Source organism: Bos mutus, chromosome 8 (genome assembly GCF_027580195.1).
Source record: "Bos mutus isolate GX-2022 chromosome 8, NWIPB_WYAK_1.1, whole genome shotgun sequence".
NCBI lineage: Eukaryota > Metazoa > Chordata > Mammalia > Artiodactyla > Bovidae > Bos > Bos mutus.
Genome location: NC_091624.1, coordinates 84,653,916 through 84,678,310, shown reverse-complemented (window position 1 = coordinate 84,678,310; position 24,395 = coordinate 84,653,916). Strand labels below are relative to the sequence as shown.

The 24,395-nt window shown below is 39.1% G+C and overlaps 1 protein-coding gene across 10 annotated transcripts in view; it reads left to right on the top strand.

The window, feature by feature from the left end:
- Positions 1–24,395, top strand: part of BNC2 (basonuclin zinc finger protein 2) — a 485,586-nt gene that overhangs the window by 155,088 nt on the left and 306,103 nt on the right. For 6 of the 10 annotated variants that reach the window (XR_011465180.1, XM_070375934.1, XM_070375933.1 and 3 more), the window contains exon 2: positions 881–1,080. The exons of 2 other annotated variants lie outside the window; for them this stretch is intronic. Coding sequence is in view for 7 of the 8 variants with exons in the window: in XM_070375934.1 (XP_070232035.1) it covers positions 1,027–1,080 (54 nt within the window). In the remaining variant the exon portion in view is untranslated. Of the gene's footprint in view, positions 1–880; positions 1,081–22,845; positions 23,107–24,395 lie in introns of those variants that run through there. 2 more of the 10 variants (XM_070375931.1, XM_070375935.1) reach the window with 2 other exon arrangements.

The following is a 24,395-nucleotide window of genomic DNA, read 5'->3' as shown; positions in this document are numbered from 1 at the left end:
CCTTTTCCATTCAGTTTCTTATTGTTTAACATCCAATTGAGTAATTAATGCCCCGAGGGAACTGTATAATAAATAGTGTGTATTTATTTTGCAAATGTTTATTGTGCATCTTCTATGTTCAAAAACCTGCTAGGTTTATGTATATACTTTTTAGAGTGTAAGGTCACATCACTATGTATATTATTTTCTCCAGGAGTTTATATGTGATTATAAATAGCCCAGCACATACTATTTCTTTTAGGAGCTAACATTTAGACAACACCTAAGCCAACTTCACATTCTCTTACAGCTGAGTATTTGTCTTTCTTCCAGTGTAATTAGAGGGAAAAAATGTTTTCAAGCCTGGTAGTTTACAAATGTTAAAGCAAAGACTAATGTCAGATACTGCATGCTATACCCGAAAGCATTGTTGGGAAAAATTCCCTGGGAAGGGCCCCAGCCTCTCCTTGCCCTGTGGACCATCCCTGATCTCGGTGCTGCTTGGAGTGTGCATGAGTGTGTATCTCTCCGTGTGTCTGGAGAGGGGTTAGTGCAGGGTGTCATTCGGTGCCTGACAGTGGAACAGTGCAGTTGACTCTCAGCTCTTCTATCCAATGACATGCAGTGGCTTAGAGTTTGAAGCTGATGGTTGGGTCTCCAGTGCTGCCTGCACACCTGACAGGCAGCTGTTAAACCGAGCGAAGGCAAGCTCAGGGAGTCACAATCTATGCATAAATGATAGGGGTGTCTGTGTAGAAGGTGCAAAAGAAGCTCTGACCCCCCTCCCTCCCCCAAATCTCCCCCTTCCCAAATGAAATGCACAGTTCAGCCAGCTTCTTAACTACACTACACTCCTGCTACTGGCTGCCAAGAGGCTCAAAAATCCACCTTCACTTTTCAGTCAGAAGAGGCAGAAGTGGATGTGAGAGAAAGAGAGACACAGAGAGACAGAGAGCCAAAGAGGGCAAGAGACTTGACTTTAAGAGACTCCTGTACTGACAACTCCATGCAGTTCGAACCAGAACGACTCCAGCTGAACCAGGGTTCATGGGAACATGGCAAAACGCTGATACTAACCTCTTGTTCAGAATGTCCCAACAGGTAAGTTACTTTTTTTTTTTTTTAAAGGAAACCTTGAATTGTTATGTGTACTTTTGTTTCTGGTATTTTCCTTTCTAAACATTTTTGAAATCCTGATCACTTCGTAGTTTGGGCTCTGTTTTGTCATAACTGTTACTGGAACGAGCAGGGTTACTTCTCGGCTTCCCTAAGGGCTCCTTAAAAGAAAAGGGGGAAAGGATACTGAAGTAAAAGAAAGGAAAGGCATTTGTGGCAAAGTTTCACAGTCCAGCCAGGGTCAGGGGAAGACTTCATTTATTTCTTTGTTTTCTGTTAAATAATAATAATAAAAAGCCACCCCCTGCCCCAAACCCCCACCCAGGACATGTTATCTATCTGCATTAATCACTTCATCCAAGTGGCTGCTATCTCAAGAGTAAGGTTTGCCAACCCCACGGCCATGAAATATAGGGGCCCCTCGGCCCTGCCCGACGGACTTCCCCGGGCTAGAAGCGGCTTGACTCCGACCCCGGCCGGGGAGAGGAGGCTGCGTGGGAGCCGCTGGCAGCGCCGCAGAGGGGCGCGGGTGGAGGCGGCGTGCGTGACGGCCTGAGCCTCTGGCCGGTGCCAGCTCCTCCGCCGCTGCCGCCGCCGCCGCCTCTTGCGCGCTGGCCCTGCGCTCCCGCCGCTCCCGCTCGGCTCCCGCCCGCTCGCCCACCCGCCGGCCGGTGCACTCACACTTCGGCAGCCTTGGCGTCCTCCCCAGAGCCGTCCTCGGGCCGCCTGGCTGCGCCGCCGCTGGCTCTGCGGGGAGGGTCGACGTGTCCGCCCAAGGCCGCCGGCTGCTGCTCGTTAATCAGCGGAGCCCGCGGCTCATACCGTGTACCGTGCGCTTGGTGGTACCTACGCGCCCCGCGCGCCTGGCTCCTCTTGCACAATCGCTGGCTCTGCGGCTCCGAGGGGGAGCGAGGGGGAGAGGAAGCGAAGGGAAACAACCCAGAAACTTTCATCTTGGACTGTGCTCAAGCGAGGGAGGGAAGTTCCCTGGTGCCTCCCTCCCAGACACGTCTTTGCTTTTCAAAAGCCTCCATCAGACCCACACAAAGCAAGAGTTAGTATGATACTAGCCTCCGCACGGCACGAAAGTGTGACTGTACACTGGGATTTTAAGCAGATGGAGGTTGTTAGGAAATGGGTATTGCTTCTCTCTCTCTCTCAAAAAAAAAAAAAAATACTTCAATTACTTTCTTTTATGGAAACCTACTTTGTTTGTAAGGAGTTCATGAGAACTAAATACTTTTATTGAGTTAATTTGATTTTTAAAGTGTTGGTGAAGAAGGAAATAAACCAGTTTACCAGACTGGAGACTACCACAAGTTTAGAAATACATCTGCGAAAGGTAGTACAGAGAGCCAGGGTTTTGTAGCCTTTAGCTAGGGAACAGTTGTATCACACAGTTCTAGATAGGATAAATGCGTTTGAATAAGGTGTATTTTGACATATCCTGTAGAGGGACCCTGATTACTGCTGATACAGTAAGCTGGGATTTAAATGCAATCAACACAAGCCCAATAAGCAACTCTTTATGTGCAATTTCCCATTCTTGCAAGTTAAAAAGTTCATTTCCTCTCAGAGATATTCTTTGGCTTGCCACTGCCGGGTGCTTTGAGAGGTGTGTTTCTGAGGCACATCCCTGCCTGGGTGACTCTCTTCGTGGTTGGAACACAGAGTATGTTTTCACTGACCTTAGGACCAAATAACTTGTTCTCTACTTTAAAAATTAGATATCATCTTCAGGGTTTTCTTGTTACTGGAGGTCGTGGTCTGTGTATGTGTGCGTGTGTGTGTTTTGAAAGGGGAAGTTGGTTTAGGTCTCCCTCTAGCTAGAAAAGAGTTAATAAAACCAGATAGAGATAATGATCAATTGATAAATGGCTATTGAACCACATAGATGGTGTTAGATTACTTCTTTGGCACTAGCCCATTTCCAAGTAGATTTGAATCTAAGGAGATTTTAAGTTGTGCAAAGCATTTTAGCTAAAAAACAAATAAAAGTAAATTACATAAACGGTGGATCAAAATTGGAAAAATAATTTGAAATTGCTCAGACAGAGAAATTGTGCAGCTAAACCATTATGATGTCTTTGATCCAGCTGTTTCACTCTCTGGATGTATAAAAATCTCTTTTGTGTGTACCTGTGTTTATATACGTGTGAAAGTGAGCATCAGTGACTATGGAAAGAGTAGAAATATAGGGAAATAATTTATGCTTTATGGCTGCTGTATGAGGTAATGTTAATTATACTATTTACTAAACAGTACAATGAAAGGAGAAAATCACAATTTTAAAAAGTGTAGTTATTTTATTTTATATGTTTTCTTTATTTTTTGGTTTTGATGTAGTTGGCAACTCCCTCTTTTTTCTTCCTGTCATGGTTATTAAATGCTTAGCTCCTCTGCATTTTTGGAAGGCATCTAAAGAGGGTATAAGTTTACATGTTTTTTTTTCCTCCTTCAGGATGATGTTTTAGTTTGTATAAATATTGTGTAAACTTAAATTGAAACTATGTGTAAATCCTAAAATGTGTACTGTACATGTTCAATATACATGTTTATTTTCCTGACCTATAGTTCATCAGCAATGCTGATTCAGTGTGTGTGTGTACATGTGTGTAGGTGCCAATGTAAGGAAAGACACTTCTTGACATGATCTCTCTCGAAGCCAACAGTTTCAAGGAATACTAGTCTCTATTACACATTAAGCCAGTTTTTGTCTTACTACAGGTAAAAGTTTGTCCAGTTAAAGCTGCAGAATTTTATATTTCTAAGGCCTAGAGATATTTTTCCTGTATTAAGATTATTTTAATTTCTAAGGGAAAAAAATGGACTTAGTTCATGAAGTGAATATTTGGGGCATTTTTTTGTTTCAAAGTTATCTGTAATAAGATAAAAACTGAGAGATTGACCTGATCATTTCTTTAAATATTAGAAAAGCCTGACTAGCCAGTTTCAAAACTGAACTATAGAGAATTCACAATCCGTATTATTTAACTACAGCAAAACTTAAAGTGGGAGATAGCTCATAAATACTGAAATTTAATATTCTAGCGTTGTGTCTTCTATGGGTAATTTAGGAAGTAGGGATATAAAAATCTTTGTCTTTTGTTTTGTATGAGCCAAGTTAGATATGCTTATATGTAAATATTTCAGTCTGTCTAATTCTAACAAAAAGATACCACAATCTGAAGCCAATTTAGATTTGGTGGAACTAAGTCTATTCCGCTAAAGTTCAAGATATGACAATTTGACTGCATTTTCTTGCCTCTATATTTTTCTTCCATATTTTAGTATGATTTTTTTTCAAAAGGGATAATATTTTCCCATACAGACAAATACTTGATAACCTTGAAGGGCATGACTCTTAACTTCTCTAAAGGGAGTTCTTCTTTGGGTCACTTTGATCAGTGACAGGTCGAGAATAACCAGAAACTCTTTGCTCATCTTTTCTGTTCATCTCCTAGAGTCCAGAATGTTGTTTTGCCCATTTTAACCTCACAAGGTATTGTTAAAAGCAGAAAATAAGGTCTGCTTTTGGAAATCGTTGTTGTTTTAAACCAGGCTATAAATGATGATTTTTTTTCCATTTTTGTAAATACTTTGTTCATGTGAGAGAATAGCAATTAAAATTGTTTGTACTCCCTCAAGGGATGCAGTAGTCTAATAATATATTTTGAAATCTTCTCAGAAATAAAACTGTAACAGGTAAAGGGCTAGAGCTTATGCTTTACACATTACTAGAGGCATTTACCTTTTATTATTGGTGAGGTATATTTAACCTGTTTCAAATAAAATGTGAATCCCTTAATAAGGTCTCTTTTCAGACACGAGTGAAATACTAAGTTAGAATTATAAATGACTCTGTGCATCATTATGTAGTAATTTAGGATTCACCCAATGATGTAACAAAATTAACAACGTAATTTCATTGTGAAACTGTGTCTTGTTAAAGAACAACTGTCTGACATTCTCCTACAGTTGCTTTATTTAACTTCATGCAAATATTATTAGTAGTGACATTTTTCTATTGTGCATTAGATTCTCTCATTAGCATGATGTGTTAGTTATCACCAGAGAAATCGTTTCCTAGATAGGTGAGGGGCAAACCAAGAAAGCTAAAAATTAAATCAGTGATTTACATTAATACCAGAGCGTCTGCTCACCAGAGATAGGACAGAATCAAGCAAACTTTCTCACTAATATAAAATCTAGCCCATTTCAGAGAAATGATAAATAAAATATATTGTCAGAAACATATAACAACATTGCTGGCATCCATTTAAAAGCAGGTTCGATATGCATTTTCCTCCCAGTAGTCTTTTAGTTCTTTCTATTCATATAGGCAAGCACAGTTTCCGTTGGTTGAATCTATATATTTAAGTGGAAATGGTGATTTTGTCTGACTTCCTACCTTCCCCCCCCCAAATAATTTGAATGTTTATGCACTAACAGTTTAAAAGGCACATAGGCAGTGTTTCTTACAAGTCAGATGCCTAATTGTATATCGTGGTTTGATTCTTCTTTCTAGTTCATAGCATGTATTTTATTCTTAACTCTATCCCCCTCATGCAGCTGTCCCTTTTAACAGAGGATGTATATTCTTATTTAACCAGAGCCCGGAGTAAAGCAGTTGATAGTTAATGGTCTTTGAAAATGACTTTCACTGCCAGGCATCAGCCATCTCTAGGTTTCTGCACTTTTCCTCCTCCCTTTTTACTCCCCTTCTTACAGTTGGTGTGTTTCAGTAATCACATCTTACTAAAAAAGGATTAAATTGACCAAACTGACGGTCTTGATGCTAAAATAAATATTTATATTATATTAGGAGGCATGTAATTTCAGCCTGTTGAATTAGTAGGCTCCTACCTCCAATTTAGTTTCCTCTCTAATTTGTGTGATAATGTTTTAGATTGAAGACTTAACTGTAGACATCTATTCCAATATAATTCTTCTCATCCATTCTTATCATGTAACACTAACATTAGGAATTTGGGTAATTGTTAAAATACAGGTTGTAGCACAGGTGCTTGTGTGTTGGCCTGTACTTTGTAAGTCTGTGTATAACAGGCAGACTTCACTTAACAGGTACTGTCTAATTTGTACTGCAAGGGGAAGGAACGTAGTAGGCCCTATATATGGTGTTTACATACATGTTAAAGCAAATAAAGCAGGCACAAACATATTCTCAGATGGATATGTGATATAGATTGGTATATATTAAAAAAATCTGTGCACACATTTCAAGTTTATTTTCACCATGATACAGTAAGTGACTTTGAACATAGTAGGTGATCATTTTGAAATTATTTTTCTCGTGTTTCTATCATCTGCAAACTGGGCCTGTGTGTCTGTGTATAATCTGTAAGGCCTTAGCAAAAGCTAAGGTGAATCAAGTAACCACAGTCCAAAAACAAATCCCTAAAGGTGTAGCTATGTTATCTATATAATTGTAGGTATTTTTTAATAATCATATTTATGAGTGTATCTTAACGTTGACTGATAAATCCCATTCCTCATGCGTGGCGTTATGGAAATCTGATTGATGGAGTGACAGGACAGATTTGGGCTCCCACAGCAGCACATCCTCCCACTCCTGTGTCAGGGTTAAGAGCCGCGGCAAATCCTCCCTAACTAATTAGATGCTGAGTAAGGCATCTCAGAGAAGTTGGGGCAAAAGTGAATGGGTCACAGCCAAAGCAGGATTGCAAGGACTCCAGTGATAGAGAAAGCATTCAAGTTTGCCAGGTCGTTGTGACACGGGGAGCTGACTCCACGGGAACGGGCCGTTACAGATAGTGAGCTGGCGTCACCCCGTTCCATGAAAAACACACATTCTAGTGCGTCTCTCTTCCCACCTTGCCTGTCTGACACACCCTTAAAGAAAGTTAGATTGGGCATCTGCCTTTATCAGTCTGCAGAGCTTTCGAGAGGGCTTTTCCTGTAAACATGTATAGCTAATGGCTGTGAAAGGCCAAAGAAGTATTTTCTGAACTTGAGACTTTTGATTATAATGTGTATATGTATCAAAAGGCATGAGACAAGACACTGGAATTTGCCTTTAGCTTGTGTCCACAGTTGGAATCATGGTGTTGGAATTGAACTACGAGTTAACTCCTTTCTTTCCCGTGGAGTGTTGTCAGGGAACTTTTTGGTAACAGGGAGAAGAGAGTGAATTGTGGGTGACTTTTTCAGTGAGAGAATTTTTTTTTTCTGGGAGTCCCTCTTGTTGCTGTCCAAGGAACATGGAACGTAATGGTTCCAAGATTTCCTTTCACGTGAGGTTTGGAGCCTGGTTTGTTCTGTGGGTGGAATGAATTCTTCACCATGTGAAAATCCTCTTGTCCCTCTCATGGTGTGTTTTTGCCGCTACATAACCATGCTTCTCCAGGCCTTGGTCAGAGAGAAGATTGTTTGGGGATCGTAGGAAATGATTGATCTTACCCCTGTCTGCCAAAGCTGATGCCATTTTTATTTCCTGAAAGCAGCTGGCTTCCACATTTTGCTTGGTGATCCTCCATCTCCTTAAGAACCAGGGAAAGGAGGGGAAAGAGAGTCAAAAACCCTTTAAAGGAACTTTGACATCTATTTTTAAGCTTTAGAGAAATAAAGGAAAAGAGGCATAATTCAGGCACAGCAGCCTTTCTGTCTTGACATACAAGCAAGACATTGTATCGAAGAGGGAGTTTTTTTTCCTATAAGATACAATTGTAAACAGGCGCAAAAAATAAGAGGAAAAAACTTTCTGAGTAACTAAAGCTCCAGGAAGTTTTACTATGTGCAGATGACACCCGGGAAATGATGCCTGGGCAGTGACATCCGAGGTACCTTGGCTCCTCACCGAGCAGGATCTGTACTGCCTTTTCCCTCCCCAGCTTTAAAAGAAAGTTTTAGAGACTGGGAAAAAAAAAAAAAAAAAAGTATTGATTCTTTTTTAATTTGTACATTCCCTGTAGGAACCCTAGCAAATTTCATAGTGTACATTCAAACCCTAAGGTGAAAAATTTATGACTGGAGTTCATTTGGTTGAGGGTGGTGTGCGGTGTTCTATTCAAACGCTCTGGATAGCATTTCATGCCACAGAATCAGAGAGCAGGAGAAGAGAAAAAGAGCTGTATCATTTCTTCATTCACACAGCCTTTCTTAATGGAAATGCTTGTGGAAAAACAATGCATTACTCAAACTGGCTAACGTAGAAATCAAATTCTCGGCTTATTAATCATCATTCCAATTAAAAAAAAAGAATTGATCCTTTAACAACAAAATAATATCCTTTTGTTTTTCTTTAATTAAGCCCGTCAGTTTTTTCATTTCTCTCTGTGAAGAAAATGAAAATAATCTTGAACAGTAGGAAGTTACTCATTGTAACAGGGATTCTCTTGAGCATATCTGACATCTTATTTACTCAGTATTTTTGGACTGCAGTCTTATTTTGCTACTGTCTGTAGGGTTTGTGTGTTGTTGCTGGGGGCGGGGAAGGGGGTCGCTTTAAGTCTCATTTCTGTTTGGTTGGCAGCCACTTACTTAATGACCTAAATACATGATTAGACTGTTTTTTCTTCCTATTCCTGTTCCCATAGACCTATTAATTTTCTTGCTTTATTCTCCTTTCCTTTCTTTTTTCTTTTTCTGGATTTCTCCTTACTTTCACTGGCTCTATTTGCCCTAATAAAAAGGAATTAAAAGGAACCTTCTTGCCAGTACATCACTCTGGCAGAGGGATGGAAAGAGGTGCCACCCTCAGATGTGGTCCTCAGCGTGAGGTGCTGACAGGAGGACTGTCCTGAGTTCTGCTCTGTAAGGGTTCTTTAAGTCCGGGCGTGATAAAAACATGTAACCAGGGGCCCAGGCTTATCATTCAAAGGCGCTGAAAGGCAGTTCAATTGGATCCTTCGCTGTGGAAGAAAGTACTTAGCTGAAAAGAGATTTTGCTTTTTCTCTTTTCCTTTTTTAAAAGTAATTCTTGGCTTTATCATCTGTGCAGTTAGATTTACATCTGCACAGGAGAGCATTTTGTTAGAAGGAAAAACATGAAGTTTTCCATCAATAGGTTGAAGGTATGACTCTCTGAGACAAACTACAGTTAATAAGAGTTAACTGAAACGTTGAAGAAAAAAATAATCAAAGTCATGGCAGGGCTAATATTAATGGATGACAGTATATATTGAAATGGAAAACATGCAGTATACAGAACACAGTGAGGATTCACTGCTATTTTGTATTTAGTAAATTTTAACCCATTGTCCTACGCAGCTGAGAGACTGTTAAAATGGACAAGGTTCGAAAATATTATTCTACATGGAAAGACACGGCTTCCAGTCCTTGGACCTGCTGTGCTTTTGTGTGACTGTCATGAATTTTTCAACTTTATTAAGGTATCTCTTAGTGGCTATTTGTTCTCTAGACAGATCTTCAGGACTCATAGTTGATGATCAGAGTACCTGAACTGGGAGTTTAAACAGAAAAAATCCAGGATAATGAATGTTTTACATGCTGAAAATAATTACGTTCAGCTGGCTTAACATAATAACAAAACTAATATTAAAATGAGAACCTCTATCTAGGGTTTTCAAAATGTTTTTTTTTTTTCCTTCCATTAAAATTTAAGCAAGAAAAATTTCATTGGGTTAAATCATTAGGAGGACTCTTCGGGCACCTAAATCAGGCATAGGTAAAGCTGCCCACTCCTGTGCCCTCTCCCAGTGCCGGAGAACAGGGGACATGACTGGAAGGCCACGTGCAAGAAATGGGGCAGTAAGTATACAATGACTGTATTCAGGAAGACACCTCCTTGTTGACCTCACGTCAGAACCTAACTCAAGAGCCAGGTAGGATCTGTAGGGCCTATCTAATATTGCATTTCTTTTTTAGGTATTCATATTAGAATACCAGAATGTACCAAAACCAAAGCCCTGCTCTAGACTTTGTGGGAAGACTTCCTGTAAGACCCCACATGGTCGAGCATCTGTATGTGGTGTACAGACAGGCAGGAAATGGATACCTGTCCTTCTGTTGGCTGTGGGAATTAAGTGATTCATTTTTAGGTTTGTTGGGGATTTGTCAGTGGCTGCCTCAAATGCAGTGAGCATATGGATGGCTCACCTTAAAAAGGAATTCCCCTTCTTAGGAATGTCATTTAAATGACATTTAAATGATCCCTTAGTTTGTACCCTTTTGGCTTCTTGAAGGTAGCTTTTTGGTGAAGCTCTTTGTCATTCATTGGGAAAGAGCTGGAGTGATTCTTACTTTGTGACTTGCCCATTTTTAACCAGTGGAAAACTATAGTTACCCTCAAATGAGTTAGAACCAAGCTGAGATAGAGATACCAAGATTAGACTCTGACCCAAACTTCAAATGTCTCATCATTTTCCTTCAAATCATTTCTTTGTTTTCTTGGACAACTTTGGAAAATATTCATGGGACTGAATCAATCTTAAGATATCTTACCAATCCTATTGTCTGTTAAACGGAGTTCATTGTGAAAAAGAATTTTTCCATTTGACTCTTTTTTTTTTTTTTGGACATTTATTATAAATGAAGTAGGAAGGGATCGAAAGAGAAGTCCAACATCTGGGAGAACTTGTTTCAGTAGCTAGCCTGGGAGCCTGAACCCTAGCTTCATACAGGTGAGATGCGTTATGGGAATAAAAGCCTTGTGCATTTAATGAACCCCGCCTGCCTGTCAGCTTGGTTTTTCATGCACCATTGTTGTTCAAATAAGAAAAAGAGAATGTTCACAGCCTGTGGTGAGATTAGAGTAATGAAAATGAAGTGCTAATCTGTCAATAGCAAGCATATCTCATATACTGCTTCCTGGGCCACATTTATGCGTGTGTAATATATTCCAGGTTTTCTCATGACCAGGGAAGCTTGGATGCTCGTTATATTAAAAACACCCTTTTGGTTAAAAGTGAGAAGTTGGTCATTTTTCCTTGGGCAAATAGTTATTTTTAATAATTTCTTCATAAACCAACTGCCGCCTGCCTTCTGAGTTTGCAGATGATCCACTGTTCTTTATGTGCTAGTGTACCGGTACTGTGGGTCTCTCTCTTCTTTCTTCCTTTTTTTTTTTTTTTTAAACAAATACAAAGTGTTGAAATAAGCCTTAGCATAAGCCTAGTTTGAGGTTCGATTTCCTAGAAATCGGTGATTCATAGAAAGAAGGAAGGAGTTAAGTGAATGTAATGCTTCATCCCTATATAATACAGATTAAATATTATTAAACATTCATTATCTCATACTTTTTTTTTGTCTTGACACAGTAAAATGCAAACAAAAATAACCAAATCAGGAATCTTCTAGAACTCTTTTATGTATTTGCAGTCAGCTGCCATGATGTGAGCCCAAGGAGAAAAGCTTAAAACTTTGGTCATCATGAATGGAAATTAACTATATTTTTTCCATAAAATTCCCCTTTCTAAAATATTATAGTAGGTAAATCAACATGAATGTAGTGAATTATACATTTCCTAGAATTGTTTTAATCAGTTTACTCAATTATTTGAGAAATTAAATTTTTTTCCAAAATGATACTTAAAGAAAAAAGAGTGAATTTAATCTTAGATTATAACAAGATGTTTTAAAGAAAATCTGAACATTTACATGTATGCTACCCATGGGGTCATCTCTTTTAAGAAGCCTCTTAAGAAATGGTTTCAGAAGAAGTGTAAAAGGTGTGGGGAGAGGTAAATTAATAATTGAGTTCCAGGTGTCTGCTGCTAATTGCTTAAAATTCAAGCATAATTGATATTAAGGAAAAATGCTTCCCAAAAGGAATAACATTGTTGTTCAGCTTTTGGGTATAAGACTTTATTTATGGAGCTCATACTTTGGGCATTTTCTCTTTTTCTATTCAAATAGGTGTTAAGGAATGCAGTATGATTGTTATGATTTTGTAAACTGTTTACTTAAAGTTGTTCAGGTTGTTAAGAGTCAAGAGAATATGGGGATTAATGTCTAACTGAAGTAAATTTGGCATGTGTTCAAGGGTTACTTTCTTAAGGTGAGAATGGAAGAAAAGCACCTCTTTTAAGGAAGGAAACACCTAATTAAAAAAATAATCTTTCAAGAATGTGGTCCAGTGATGAAACATAACTTAGAAACACTCTATGAAAGTTGATTTACATTTTCTTTTTAATAAGTTGGAATATGGCTAGTCATAGCATATTTAATACATTCTGAACTGTATAGTACTTCAGAGGTAGTCTGTTGATATTCTCGGAGGAAGCAAAAAGATACCTTCCTCTGTTAAATAGGGTGTTTCTAATTTGTTTGTAAAAGCTAGTAATGGATAGAAGTACTATCTTCTTGTGGTTGATTGGAAGTAGAGAAATAGATTTTCTCCTTGAAATTACTTGCAGTTAAGGGAAAAAGCAAAATAGATGTGCATTGTAACTGTCATAGACATCTGCTTTTAGGTAATCATTTTTAAAGAAATATGCCATGACTTTTGGGGTCATTCAAACCTGCAATAATGTCTATTTAATATAAGTATAAATGTCAGGTTGTGGCATACATGTGGAGCCAGTAAAGACGAATATTTCCTGTGATAATATTCATGCATCCTAAATGTTGACTTTTGAAATTTACCTTGAAGATGTATTCTATTTTCACATTAGGGTCAGTTTTCACTTAAGTACAGGATCGTTCTAGAAAGGAAGCACAGAAGTGTTAACATGTGAAGGAACAAAATGGATGTAGATCCGAGTAACAGCATTGACTTGAGCATCTTTGCTGGGCTTCAGGGAAGAATGTGGTTGATTGAAAACCAGTGTAAATGTTTTGTTGAACCACTGTTTAAGATGAGATCATCAGTTTCGGATTTGCTTAAAATTTTTTTTTTTTAATTTTGAAAAGCAGTTTGCTTGGCACTTAATGTTTGCTTGAACAACTGTATTTTGAAAAATCTACCCACCATCTTACATTATGCAAACTCATGAAATAAGAAAGAGAAGATACCCTTCTCCTTTTCTTCCACAAACTCTGTTAACCCTCTTTGGAGTTTTATGTCTTTTTAAAGATCGAGTTGCCCAAAAGGGCCACGAGGAAGTAAGGTAGTAACAAGCAAGAGTGAATCTGATGGGGGACTGCAGTGCTTCAGAAGGACCTTGTGTCAACCACCGTGAGGTTTTAGCTCCCCAGATCCAGACAGTTGTTGTCAGGTGGGGATGCAGGCCCTGTGTTGTGAGATCCTTCTCTTCTCTCTCTCTCCCTTTTTTTAATGGGAAGTCAGAAATCCAGATTTTTATGTGGACTCCCCTGATTTTTAAATCTTGGCAACCTTTTCAAATATTTTTAAAAGTGTGTGGTCCAAGCAAAACTCATCTGTAGGCTTTATTCAGCCTAGTGACTGCCAGATAGAAACCTCTGTTTTAGATAGTATTTTAATGGATGAAGATAATAGTTTCATTGCATGTGAACATTCATCTTGGGAATTCCCCACTGGGATGAACCAAATTCTTCATTTTTTTTTAACAGTTAAAAAAAAAGGTTTAGTAAATATATTTCTGGTGCTGATAGTTTTGATGTATAGCTTTTCTTCTTGTGACCCACATACAAAGAAAAATCAAATGTGAGCAAAACAAAAAATAGAGCCTTTTAATAAAAGTTGAAAAGTAAGAATTTTAGAATTCTAGGGAAGAAAGGGGAGATTTCTAAATTTGGAAAAGAATTCCATGATTTGTGTCAGTAACTGATGTAGATGAAAAGTTGAATTCAACTATAAAGAGCTTTTTATCTCACCTTTAAGCAGTGGATCATTGGCCCTGAATCTTTGCGGGATTGCAGTAATTTACCAGGCAATTGACTATGATGTCACGGGGAGGAGATGAACCACAAGGGGAAAACTTCTCTATGCTAGTTCATACAAGGCCAATATTGTATACAAGCTTCTAGAAAACATCATTTATGTTGTATAAGATATGTTTTCAATGCTTGTGTAAATTTTTTGAAGGGGCTCTTGAAGATAAAATAATCTATTTATAGTTGAATTTCTCTAGGCAAATCAGATATCAGCATTTTCAACAGAACCAGTAATTAATTGGTTTGAATTTCAAATTGAAGGTCATCCTGTTATTGATTTTCGTGGGAACAGGAAACAACATCTTGTTAAAATGATCTGCAAATGGTGCCTCCGTGTGCCTAGTTTCTGTCTAGGGTCTTGTTGAACAGCATCAACGTCAGTGTCGGGCTCCAATCAGAAGGGAGTCACTGCTGATATAAACATAACAAGCTGTTGGTTTGCTTCCAGAACATCAGAGAAGAGCTGAGCTGGAACAGAGACCAGAGAGTAACAGTTTGTTTTATATAGTAAGTCAGGTATTTTAACTCAAGTGACTTGTGCGAATTGTTACGAAGCATCTGTCAGTGTGTCAGAATGATGTTGGTATGCCATGTTCAAGAAGTTCAGCATCAACACAATTGTGACTTACCAGTTTTAGAAACCTTTCAACTAGGAATTAGATAAAATAATCTTTCATATTGGGGAGGGAAGCATTGCCATAAAGAGGGTGGTGAAGAATGGAGGATAAAAGAATATACTCCTTTAGATGCTCTTCCTTTTTATAAAATAACATTTGTGTCTTGTATTTTAGAAGCAGTTTCATTGGTGCATGTACCAGGCTGTTTTAAAGCAGTCCTTTCTTTCTCCCTGTGTTTATACTTCTTGCAAATGGTGTAATGTGAGTGTAACATGAACGAGGTGGGTGGCAAACATGATGCCTTTCTAAACCGAAATAAGTATTTTAATTTGAGCTATGCGAAACAAGTTGGAAAGTGCAGCTTCTTCTTAGGGTTCAAAGTAAAATTCTTAATAAAAAAAAAGGGGTGGGGGAGGAGGGGGAGCCTTCCGTTTTAAATACCCTGGAGCTGTGAATGCAGTTATTTCCAGGTTGACTTCATTTTGTGTAGGCATGACGGTGGCACCAACCATCTACGTTAAGCCTTAACATTCCACAAAGCCATTTCAAGTTTATTATGAACTTCAAAGTCTGCTCATCCCTAAGAGAATATCAAGTTTAAGCATGCCACTCTGCCATAGTCACAGTCAACTTTCTTCAATCAAGAAGTGACTTTCTTGAGTCAATAAGGCTGACTTTCCTACAGGTGATCCAGTCTTTGAGTCCAGTGCAGTCATCTCGCTGATTGTTGCCCTCCTGAGTTGCTAATCTGTCTTGATAGCAGTGGTTGGAAAGTACCCCCAAATAAGGCTGGACTCCTCACAATTTGTTTAAAGCTTTACAATCAGGTCACCATTCTTTTTCAGCTTTACTCCTAGAGCTCAGGTCATTGATCCTATTTTACCAATTCCCAGTTGGAGTTTCATTACAGGTTTTAGAAACATAGGGGAGTGTGGGGGAAGATGCTGATGCTTCCCAATGCTGTCCCAATTCTCGCTAGTTTCTACGCTTCAGATGGCTACTAGTGCTTTGGGAAAGAATATGGGGCTGTTCAGCCTGATCTCTTGGTGTTTAGCGTCTCTTTTTAAGGAAAGGAATTCTTCATTTCCTTTATGTAAAATGCCTACCCTTTGGGAGGCTCCTGGTCTTTAGTTCCTACCTCACTTAATAAACCACCCCTGTCCGTAGTATCATGCATCTCAGAGATGGAACTTGACGGACTAGTCAGCATTGCAAAGGTCACCCTAAAGCTATTGGCAGCATACACTGCCCTTTGTTGCTCAGTGATTATAAAGCTACCTTAGCAGTTAACTGGATGGATTTGACTGAGCTGCTTTTCCCGAATACCAAATTACCCATTTCTTATAAACACCTGATCGAATGCCCAGTCACAAGCTGTCTCAAGTATATTTTCAAAAGATATCTTTAACAATACTTGAAATATCAGTGCTTTGGCCACCAGAAGGGGTAGTGTCCATTGCATTGTTTTGCTTCAGTGAAAGTATTTCTAAATTATTTGAGAGTTTTTGCAGTATCTGAAATGATAATGTTCCAACAAATTAGAAAATTAAAGGTGTTCCCCGAAGTTTCCTTACATTACAGCTTGTCTTCTGTTAGTGTAGCAGTATTTAAAATCATGTTGTGAATTGACTGTTTTTTAAGAGAAATGCTATAAAACTTTATTTCCTTTCATGTTGTTTCCCATGAATATAAAATATGGAAAGAGCTCTTTTGGTTTTAGGTAATAACTTTAAACAGTATAAAACTGGGTTTCACCATTTTTGTGTATTCAAATGCACTTCACAGTTTTCTTACTGAAATATTAGTTCAATTCTATTCAGAATTATAGAGGAATAACTAATAAACGATCAAGCTAGGCAGGGGAACTGCACTTGAGACTTGAGTTTTGTATTTTGCATGCTTGCATTGATTTTGTGATACCAGTACAATCTTGATATACTTTCTAGTACACAGGTAGCATCTTTGCCTTTAGCTGTCATTTAAATAGAGATGAGTAAAGAGTAAATAATTATCTTTACATGATGCATGTACTTTGGACTAACTTCTCTCTCAAATATGTGATTTGCCATATACTCTTACCTCCTCCAGTTCTGTTTGGTCCTTGTTGGATTGGGTAAGCAATTTAGGCATTTAAAATTACTTCTTCTTTGGTTTCAAAGCGAGTAAGTAAAGGTGCAGAGAAATCCCTTCAGTTTACCTTTCAGTATCTTTGAACCAAGCAAATTCTGTCCTACCTTCCTGTCATGCATCCATTCAGTTTCTCATTGAGCTAAATAAGCACATCTATAGCAGACTATATTCCCCCTCTCCAAAATAATAGGATGGAATCAGCATTCAAATAGATTTTGTTGCAAAAATTCAACAATCAAAGGAAGGGAACCAAACAAAAATGATTTAAAATAAGATGATGAACATGAAGTTCAGGTACTGGACAGTATCTGAAAGCAAAGTATGGTGATAAGAGTTTTGTCTTGCAGGTTCTTAAGACTTAAGCGTTTGTTGAAAAGACTCTTTTTCTTTAACCCAGAGGTATGTTTATCTTAGAATAATAATCATTTCATGCTGTTCATTTTTTTTTTCTAGCTGACCCATTCTCCAGACCTTTTAAAAAAAACTTTTCTAAGTGGATGTAAATTCCATTTTAATTAGACCAGTGCAATCTAATACTGCAACTAGCCAGGAATGGAAGAAACATGCTGGAAGTTAATACAACCCAAATCAGCCATAGCCAGATAATTCCCCTGATCTTTGTAACAACCCCCTTCCCCACCTCCACCATGAAATGACCCTGTTGTTCTGGAGTTTTAACAAGACATTTAAGGTTCATTTAAAAAAATGATCGTCCTTTACAGGATTCTTTGCTCTTGCATTTCTCTTTCTTTCCCTTGCCACACAGCTGTCATTGGTATAGGAGAGAGGTTGGGGGGAGGGGAAGAGGAGGAAGCCCTGTTCAAATCGTGTCACGTAGCACTAATTCATCTGCTCTCATTAGAGGGAGCGAGGGACAGCAGTGATGGCCAAGAGCTGCACTCCACACATGACACGCGAACAGTTTGGGGAATAGAAAATTGCTTTCTCAGGAAGCCCAGCCAATTAAGGACTTGACCATATTGAATGTCAAGTGTTAATTTAGGTTTTTCTTCATTTTCCCAGTAGTAATGCGGGTCCTGTGATGAGCAAATACATGTCAAGTAAAAGTTGATTGCATGAAGGACCCGGGTATTATATGTCACTGACAAGTCACAAATGTACTGAAGTCTTTTAACCCCTTAGGTGGGTGTGGTGGGGGAGGGGAAGGGGAGAGGATTAATGTTACCATAATGATAAGAATAGATAGTTTATGTGGGGATGGCATGGATGGGACAGACAATAATGGTAATTCATGCAAAAACCAGGGATAGGACAAATCCTACTCTGAGGGCATAGAAGCCCTTGAAAAGCATATAATACGATCCTCGGCTGTTGCAGACATGGTACTCAGAATATATATTGTCTGTTTTAAGATTATATGAAAAGGGAAAGTAATGTACTCTATGGTCTTGACCTAGGAAATGCCTTATTAATTATCTCCTTTGAAAGAAAGAAAACATTCGTTAAGTAATCACACTCTTTTGGGCATTTTAATCCTTTGGCTCAGTGCAGCTGTCAAATTTCCAGTATTTATAATTTCAGTTTCAAATCAAATACTCATTTAAAGAAGTAGCTGTGTAATAGCAGAGATGCAACATGAGACCAAAAGAACGTGTGTTGTCCATCTCGAGTGTCTCTGGAGGGTGGTGTTTAGCCAGTAGAAACTGGTAGAAGGTCAGTCATTGTCTTTCATTTCTGTTGGTGCCCAAGTGTAGAAAGGAAGAGATTCAAGCTTCAGTGAGTGAGGTAACTTTGCCTTTTTTAACCTGAATGTTGCAGGTTGCCCATCATGTATAGCATCTCATTTCCATTCATCAGCATTCATTTACATGTGAATGTCCTGAAAATAAGAGAATATCTGTTTCTGTTGCAGTTGTACTGGTAGCAAATAAAAATATCTGCTCACTTTAAAACAGTGCTGTGTGTGTGTCATTTAAACAATCTTAAAGTGAAACTCAGAGCAGTTACAATCTGGTCATTTTCTTCCCTTTTTATGTAATAATCACGTGTCCCCTTCATATCTTTAAGGCTGTCACCTTAATTCAATACTTTCTTGAAACTTACTCTCTTCTATTTATTCCACAGTTTGAAACATACTTGCCTTTGTGTCTTGACAGTGCCTGCACTCTGAAGACTTAAGTCTGATAGTGCTTTAAATTTGGCAGCAAAAAGTATTAAGCCTTTCTCTCAGGTTAGGAGCTGTGCTATCATTAAATTAAAAGTTGGTTAAATTTACATTAAAGAACAGTTAGGAAACAATTCCAAGAATCTGATGTCTAATAAAATATTTTTTTCTTAAGAAAGAAACATTAGGCTCTTAAATGCTGGGATGTAATGTCAGTTCTTTTACATCTCCCCTCCCTGTCTCAAAACTAACCAAATAAAATAAACTAGCCCTCCCTTCCCTTCCTATGTTGATAAGCTCTGTCTATGGGACTCTGGTGGCATTTCAAAAGTACTGTTTAATTACACTCTGATTGTCAGCAGCTTCTCTTCCGCTGGGTGTGCTGAGAGACTTAAGTAAGTTTCCGTAAAGTAAATTCTGATGATGGCAGCTCGGGGTTGCTGATTCAAGTTATTCCTTCTCTTCTGTGTCACTTTTGACGGATGGTACCTAATGCAATCAGCCACAGGCCCACAAAGCCTTTCCTTGGGTTTCGTTAGTAACTGGACCCGGGGTTCCCCTCCTCCCCAGATCTTGCCTTCAGATGTTCACTCCTTCCTGCCCCCCTCCCCAACATGTCAGCCTGAATAGGAAAGGGAAAAGAACTGCAGGACTACCCAGGACAGGCTCTTCCGAAACCTCCATCTCCCGGTGGTGCAGTCAGAGCTGCCTCCCTTTGCGTGCCTTTTTGATAAATTTAAGAAGTCAAATCGCTGACACAGATAGATAATCCAAGTGTATAGGGTGAAGAGTTATAAATTAACACATTATTCCCTCTTAATGTGAAATACTTGAGAATGCATTTTCTCAGTCCCCTGACATCTTACCCGTGAGGGCTCGCATTGTACTTTTCAAGTGGCATTGATTTGTTAAAGCGCTGAATTAGCATCTCTGGCCAGCTGCTTGATCCACTGTTGTGTCATGGGGCTCCTATACCTCCTCTCTCCCCAGCCATCTCTTTTTTTCCCTTCAGTCCTCCCTTAGCTCTCCCGTTGCATTTTGTTTCTGCCCACCTCATTCTCTGTCTGTCTGCTCCTTCTCTTTCCTATTGCTTGTGTGGCTTTCAGTCTGGTTTCATCCTTCTGCATCTCTCTTCTTTTCCTTCCCTCACTATTTCATCTACACACTTCCTTTCTTGTCTCATCTTGTTGCTTCTGAGGGTTGCCCTCACTCAGGGTTAAAGTCTGACTGCCTGTGAGGGTTAAAGTCTGACTGCCTGTAGGGGGTGTGAGGTGGGACACTGGCAGGGACTACTAGGGGTAGATGACTTAGCAAATCCAATAGCTCCAAATAAACTCTCCCGGAGAATAGATTAACATATGCCTGTTTGTGCTTATCTTAATAGGGGTTGGTGAGAAACATCTCACCTATTTTGCTTGCTAGAAATTAAAAGGTAACTTACAAAACTTTAAAATTTGTATTCCCAAATGCCATTTAACACAGTAAAATTTTCTTTTGGTTAAGTTAAAGGTAAAGAAAATTACTGACGGTTATCACAGACTTGATCATATGCTTATACCCACACCAAAATATTTCTGCACAACTTTTGCATTGGTGCAACTTTGTGCAATTCAATAAACTTACTGATAGAACTTGCTTTTCTTACAGGTTGGGTAGTGTTCTGATTCCATTAATTTGGTACCGTTTCATATAAAAACATGACTTCCTCATGGTGCCTCACTGTACCATAGCAGTATTAAGGTTATAAAATTGGTTGACAGTTTTTTTATTTAGAAATAAGGGATGGGTTATTTCTTCTTTTTAGCAGTGTGTCTCAAAGTTTCTGAGGTTTTCAGAGGAACTGCATCACAATTGAGAGGTTTAACATGCTGCATGTGCATGATCACAGACTTTACTCTCTTTCTCTAGATAACTGGTCGAAGATGCTTTGAGATCATCGTGTTGATTGATTTGATATGAGCAAAAAAGTGTATCTGCCTGAATTTAAATAGAAATTATCCTCTGTAATTTTAGTTTCATTGCTTTAAGTAGTGCTGTCTGCAGTTTTACTAGGCTTCCCACTAGTAACATAAAAATTGGATTTGAATATACTTTGGTAATAAGTCAGATCATTTAAAAAATCAGATATCTTTATTGCTGGATTTTATATACGTTAAAATGACAATCTGATTTCAGCATTTATATTTTGAAATGGAAATATTTCACATAGGATTTGATAATCTTTGCCTCTCTGTTGGCTTGATTTCCCACCCCCTATTCCTCAAGTCAATTCCTTTTTTTTAATTAATTGCTGTCCTCCTAGCTAGAATTAGCATGGTTTGGCTAAGGTGAAGGGATTAGAATGACTCTTCAAGGCATGATAATGTCTGTTTAAAGAAAAGGAAGAAAAAAAAGTCTTTTAACTGGGGCTTAAGACTAATTCCATCTACTAAGGAGACAAAAATTACGCTAAAGGAGACAATTTGGCTTTATTTTCTGTTCGCATGTTAACCTGCGTAACAATCATTATTTTGTATTTTAGGGTGTTCTCTGAAGGAAGATGTTCTTTACTTGCTGTAGGAAGGGGATGTGACCTCATTCTAGGAGATTAAGTCTGGAACACCTTTTGCAGGGATAACCACAGTTCACCTGGCTATATAGTTCAGGGTCAAGGTCAGGGTCAGGAGGGACTTGCTTCTTAGAATGGCCTCTGAATAGAGTAGAGAGGACAAATTAGAGGACAAAAAAGTAGGGCAAGGTTGAAAGTGAAAGTGCCCCATATGAAAATAGTTAAGGATCAGAAAAGGAAAAAAAATAGAAAAGTAGAAAGATCTGGAAGGCATACTTTAGAAGTGAGAGAGAAGTTGAGGATAGAGGAAAAAAGAGAGGTTGGAGGGACAAACTTATAATATCTTGTAACTTTGAAAATTAGTAAAAATCAATACTTTTGTAAATGGCTATACAGTACCAAATTGGCATCACTGCAGAGTCCAAAATTAAACATTTAAAAACTTTTAGTGTAATTTTTGAGTATTCATTCGTTGTACATTTATTTTCTCTTGTTCCTTAGTTTGTCGCTTCTGTTCCTTGGAAGGCAGACAGCTCTGCACAAGTAATAAATCAATACATCTGAGTTGAAAAAACAAATAACTAATTTGTTCCTTGTTCTTTGGGTGGTAGTACTTTAGCCACATGAAATGGTTAAGTGTGGATGTTTTATTTAGAGTTCAACACTTTTGAGTTTTTTCTCTAAAATTCTCTGGAGAAATCAGAAAAATTTCTGTTTTTGTATTTTGTAAGTCTAAATGAAATGTCACTTAAATGCAGGAAGAACTGGCAGTTTTGATAAGTTGTCCCCAAAGCAAACCAGCTTGTCAGTAATCACAACCTAATTATGAAGGCAAATACAAAGTTTGTGTTTTAAAAAGTCGCAAGACAAAGGAAAAACCAGAAACAGACCCTTCTCCAGCACTAGGCACAGCCTTCACCCCCCGCCCCCCTTCCACAGGAGCCCGTCCATAGTAGCAGTAATAATAAGAGAGAACCTTTTGGCTTCAGCCCAAGTCCTGTTGAGAGGGAGCCGCCAGCGGCCTGCACCGTGTGTGTCTCTGCAGAAGTGCCAGAGTGACACACGCATCACAAGCCGGTCACAATGCTAGGGGTCAGGGGTCACGTTCAAGAGCAGGGTGTTGCTGGACCCGGCCGAGGAAGCAGAGGTGGCCCCTCTGTGCTCAGTGTGTGGGTCTGTGTACTCCTTTCCCGTCAAAGCTGGCCCGGCAGGGCCAAAAAAGCGGTTCCTTGGCAGGGTTTAATGGCAGGATGATGTAGTCTGTTGTGACTAGTGCATTCCTTTCAGGTTAAACTAGGGAAATGGCATTGTGTTAAAATTCCAAGTCGCATGAATGTTTTATTGCCACAGTGCATTTAGCCCTCTAGGGGAGTGTGTGTGGCGGCGGGTGGGGGCGGGGGTGGCGGGGGGGACTTAGAGACTCAGGAACTATCAGAAGAACACTTCCCTTGGAAAATTTTACCCACCAGCGTGAAGCTGATTTGCTGTGATGGTCACTTAGAAGGGTTTCGCTTTTTCCTAAACTGACTGTTTTAAAAGTCTTGCCATCCGGACAATTACCGGCTGAAGAAAACACGGCAGGACACAGGCAAAGAGGTGGCGAGATAGAGAGGAGGAATGCGCCAGAAAGGAGCTGAGCTGCCTTCTTGTATAAACTGCCCGAGAGCGGCAAGGGCCCCCTCCCCGCCCAGTCCCTGTTCCCCCCTTCCCTGGGCTGAGCTTCGCTGTGCGCGGAAGGCCAGGAGCGATCAGTTACCCTTGCACCGCTGACGGCGAGGCCACTGCAGCTCATGGTACCGTATGTTACCAGTCAGCCTCCCTCATTCCTTCTCCCGGGCTGCTTTGGGGGCTGTGTGTGGGCGGTGTTTTTTTTTTTTTAAACCTTTTCTCTCTAATAACGGTTTCTACTAGTCAGAGGGATACAGTTTGGGAATGCAGAAGGACTGAGAGTTTGAAACAAAACAAACTTAAGTATGGCACTTTTTTTTTTTTTTTCCCTCTTTTTGGCATTCAGAAAGGAGAAACCAAACCATTCTAGTTCAGTCGCAGCCAAACGTTTCCAGTGTGATTTAAAACCAGGAATTCTGGAAAGAGGGCAGTTTAATTAAGATGCAGGTCATCTGGGCTGCAGATCTTGTAAACAGACTTTCGTACAACCACGTGAGCATCTTTAGGGTTGGAGGGCATGGCTCAGGTTCTGCCATTGTCTGGGATGTATCCATTTTGCCAATTGCCCCCACCAGTCCCTCTCTGGGGAAAACTAGCCTGGCTCTTCACTGCTCCAATAGTTTGAGGCTTACGTTTACTCCGGGTGTGTATGATTGGACTGGGGTTGTAATTGTGCATGTTGAATGTAGCTGTCGGATGGCTTCGTGATTTGACCTGACTCAGGTTAATTTATAACAGATTAAAATGTGGATGTATGGAATGGCCTCCTGATTTTGCATTGGGACTTTATAGAATATTAATGCATCTGATTTTTTTCCCAGTGAATAAGAGAAATACAAATTGTCTTGGGCTTACCTAAATAAATATATCATCTTAATTTGCATTTTAGGTTTGAATCGCCTATTGCTCTTCACTTGCAAGCCTTAATACTTGCTTTGATTCCATGTTCTTGTAATGGCTCATTTTTCTCTTCCTTAGTAGTAACTGATATATAAGACATACATAAAGTTGCATGTGTGTGTACCTGTGTGTACATGCACACTTTGACAACTGCCTCATGAATGCAAGGAAAAACTTTTTACAGTTGTTAAGCCAAGATAGATTCCCACTGATAAGTTATTTTTTAGAATCTTATATAACAGAAATTTAAGTCAAGAGTATACTATAAAACAGTAAATTGTGAGTGTGTCTGTGTGCCGTATTTATAGAGTTTTGGGTACGTGATTTATGTATTTCTATAAAATGATGGTTTTGTCCAGATAGACCTCCTGAGTTTAATCTGATTAGTGCTGTCCGTAGATGGTTTATTATTTATAAACAGATACATTCATATTGTTTATGGGAAGTCTTAAACCAACATGCAGTCAACTCTATGGCAAAATCAAGATTGATGTGTGGACTTGGCACTTCAAAT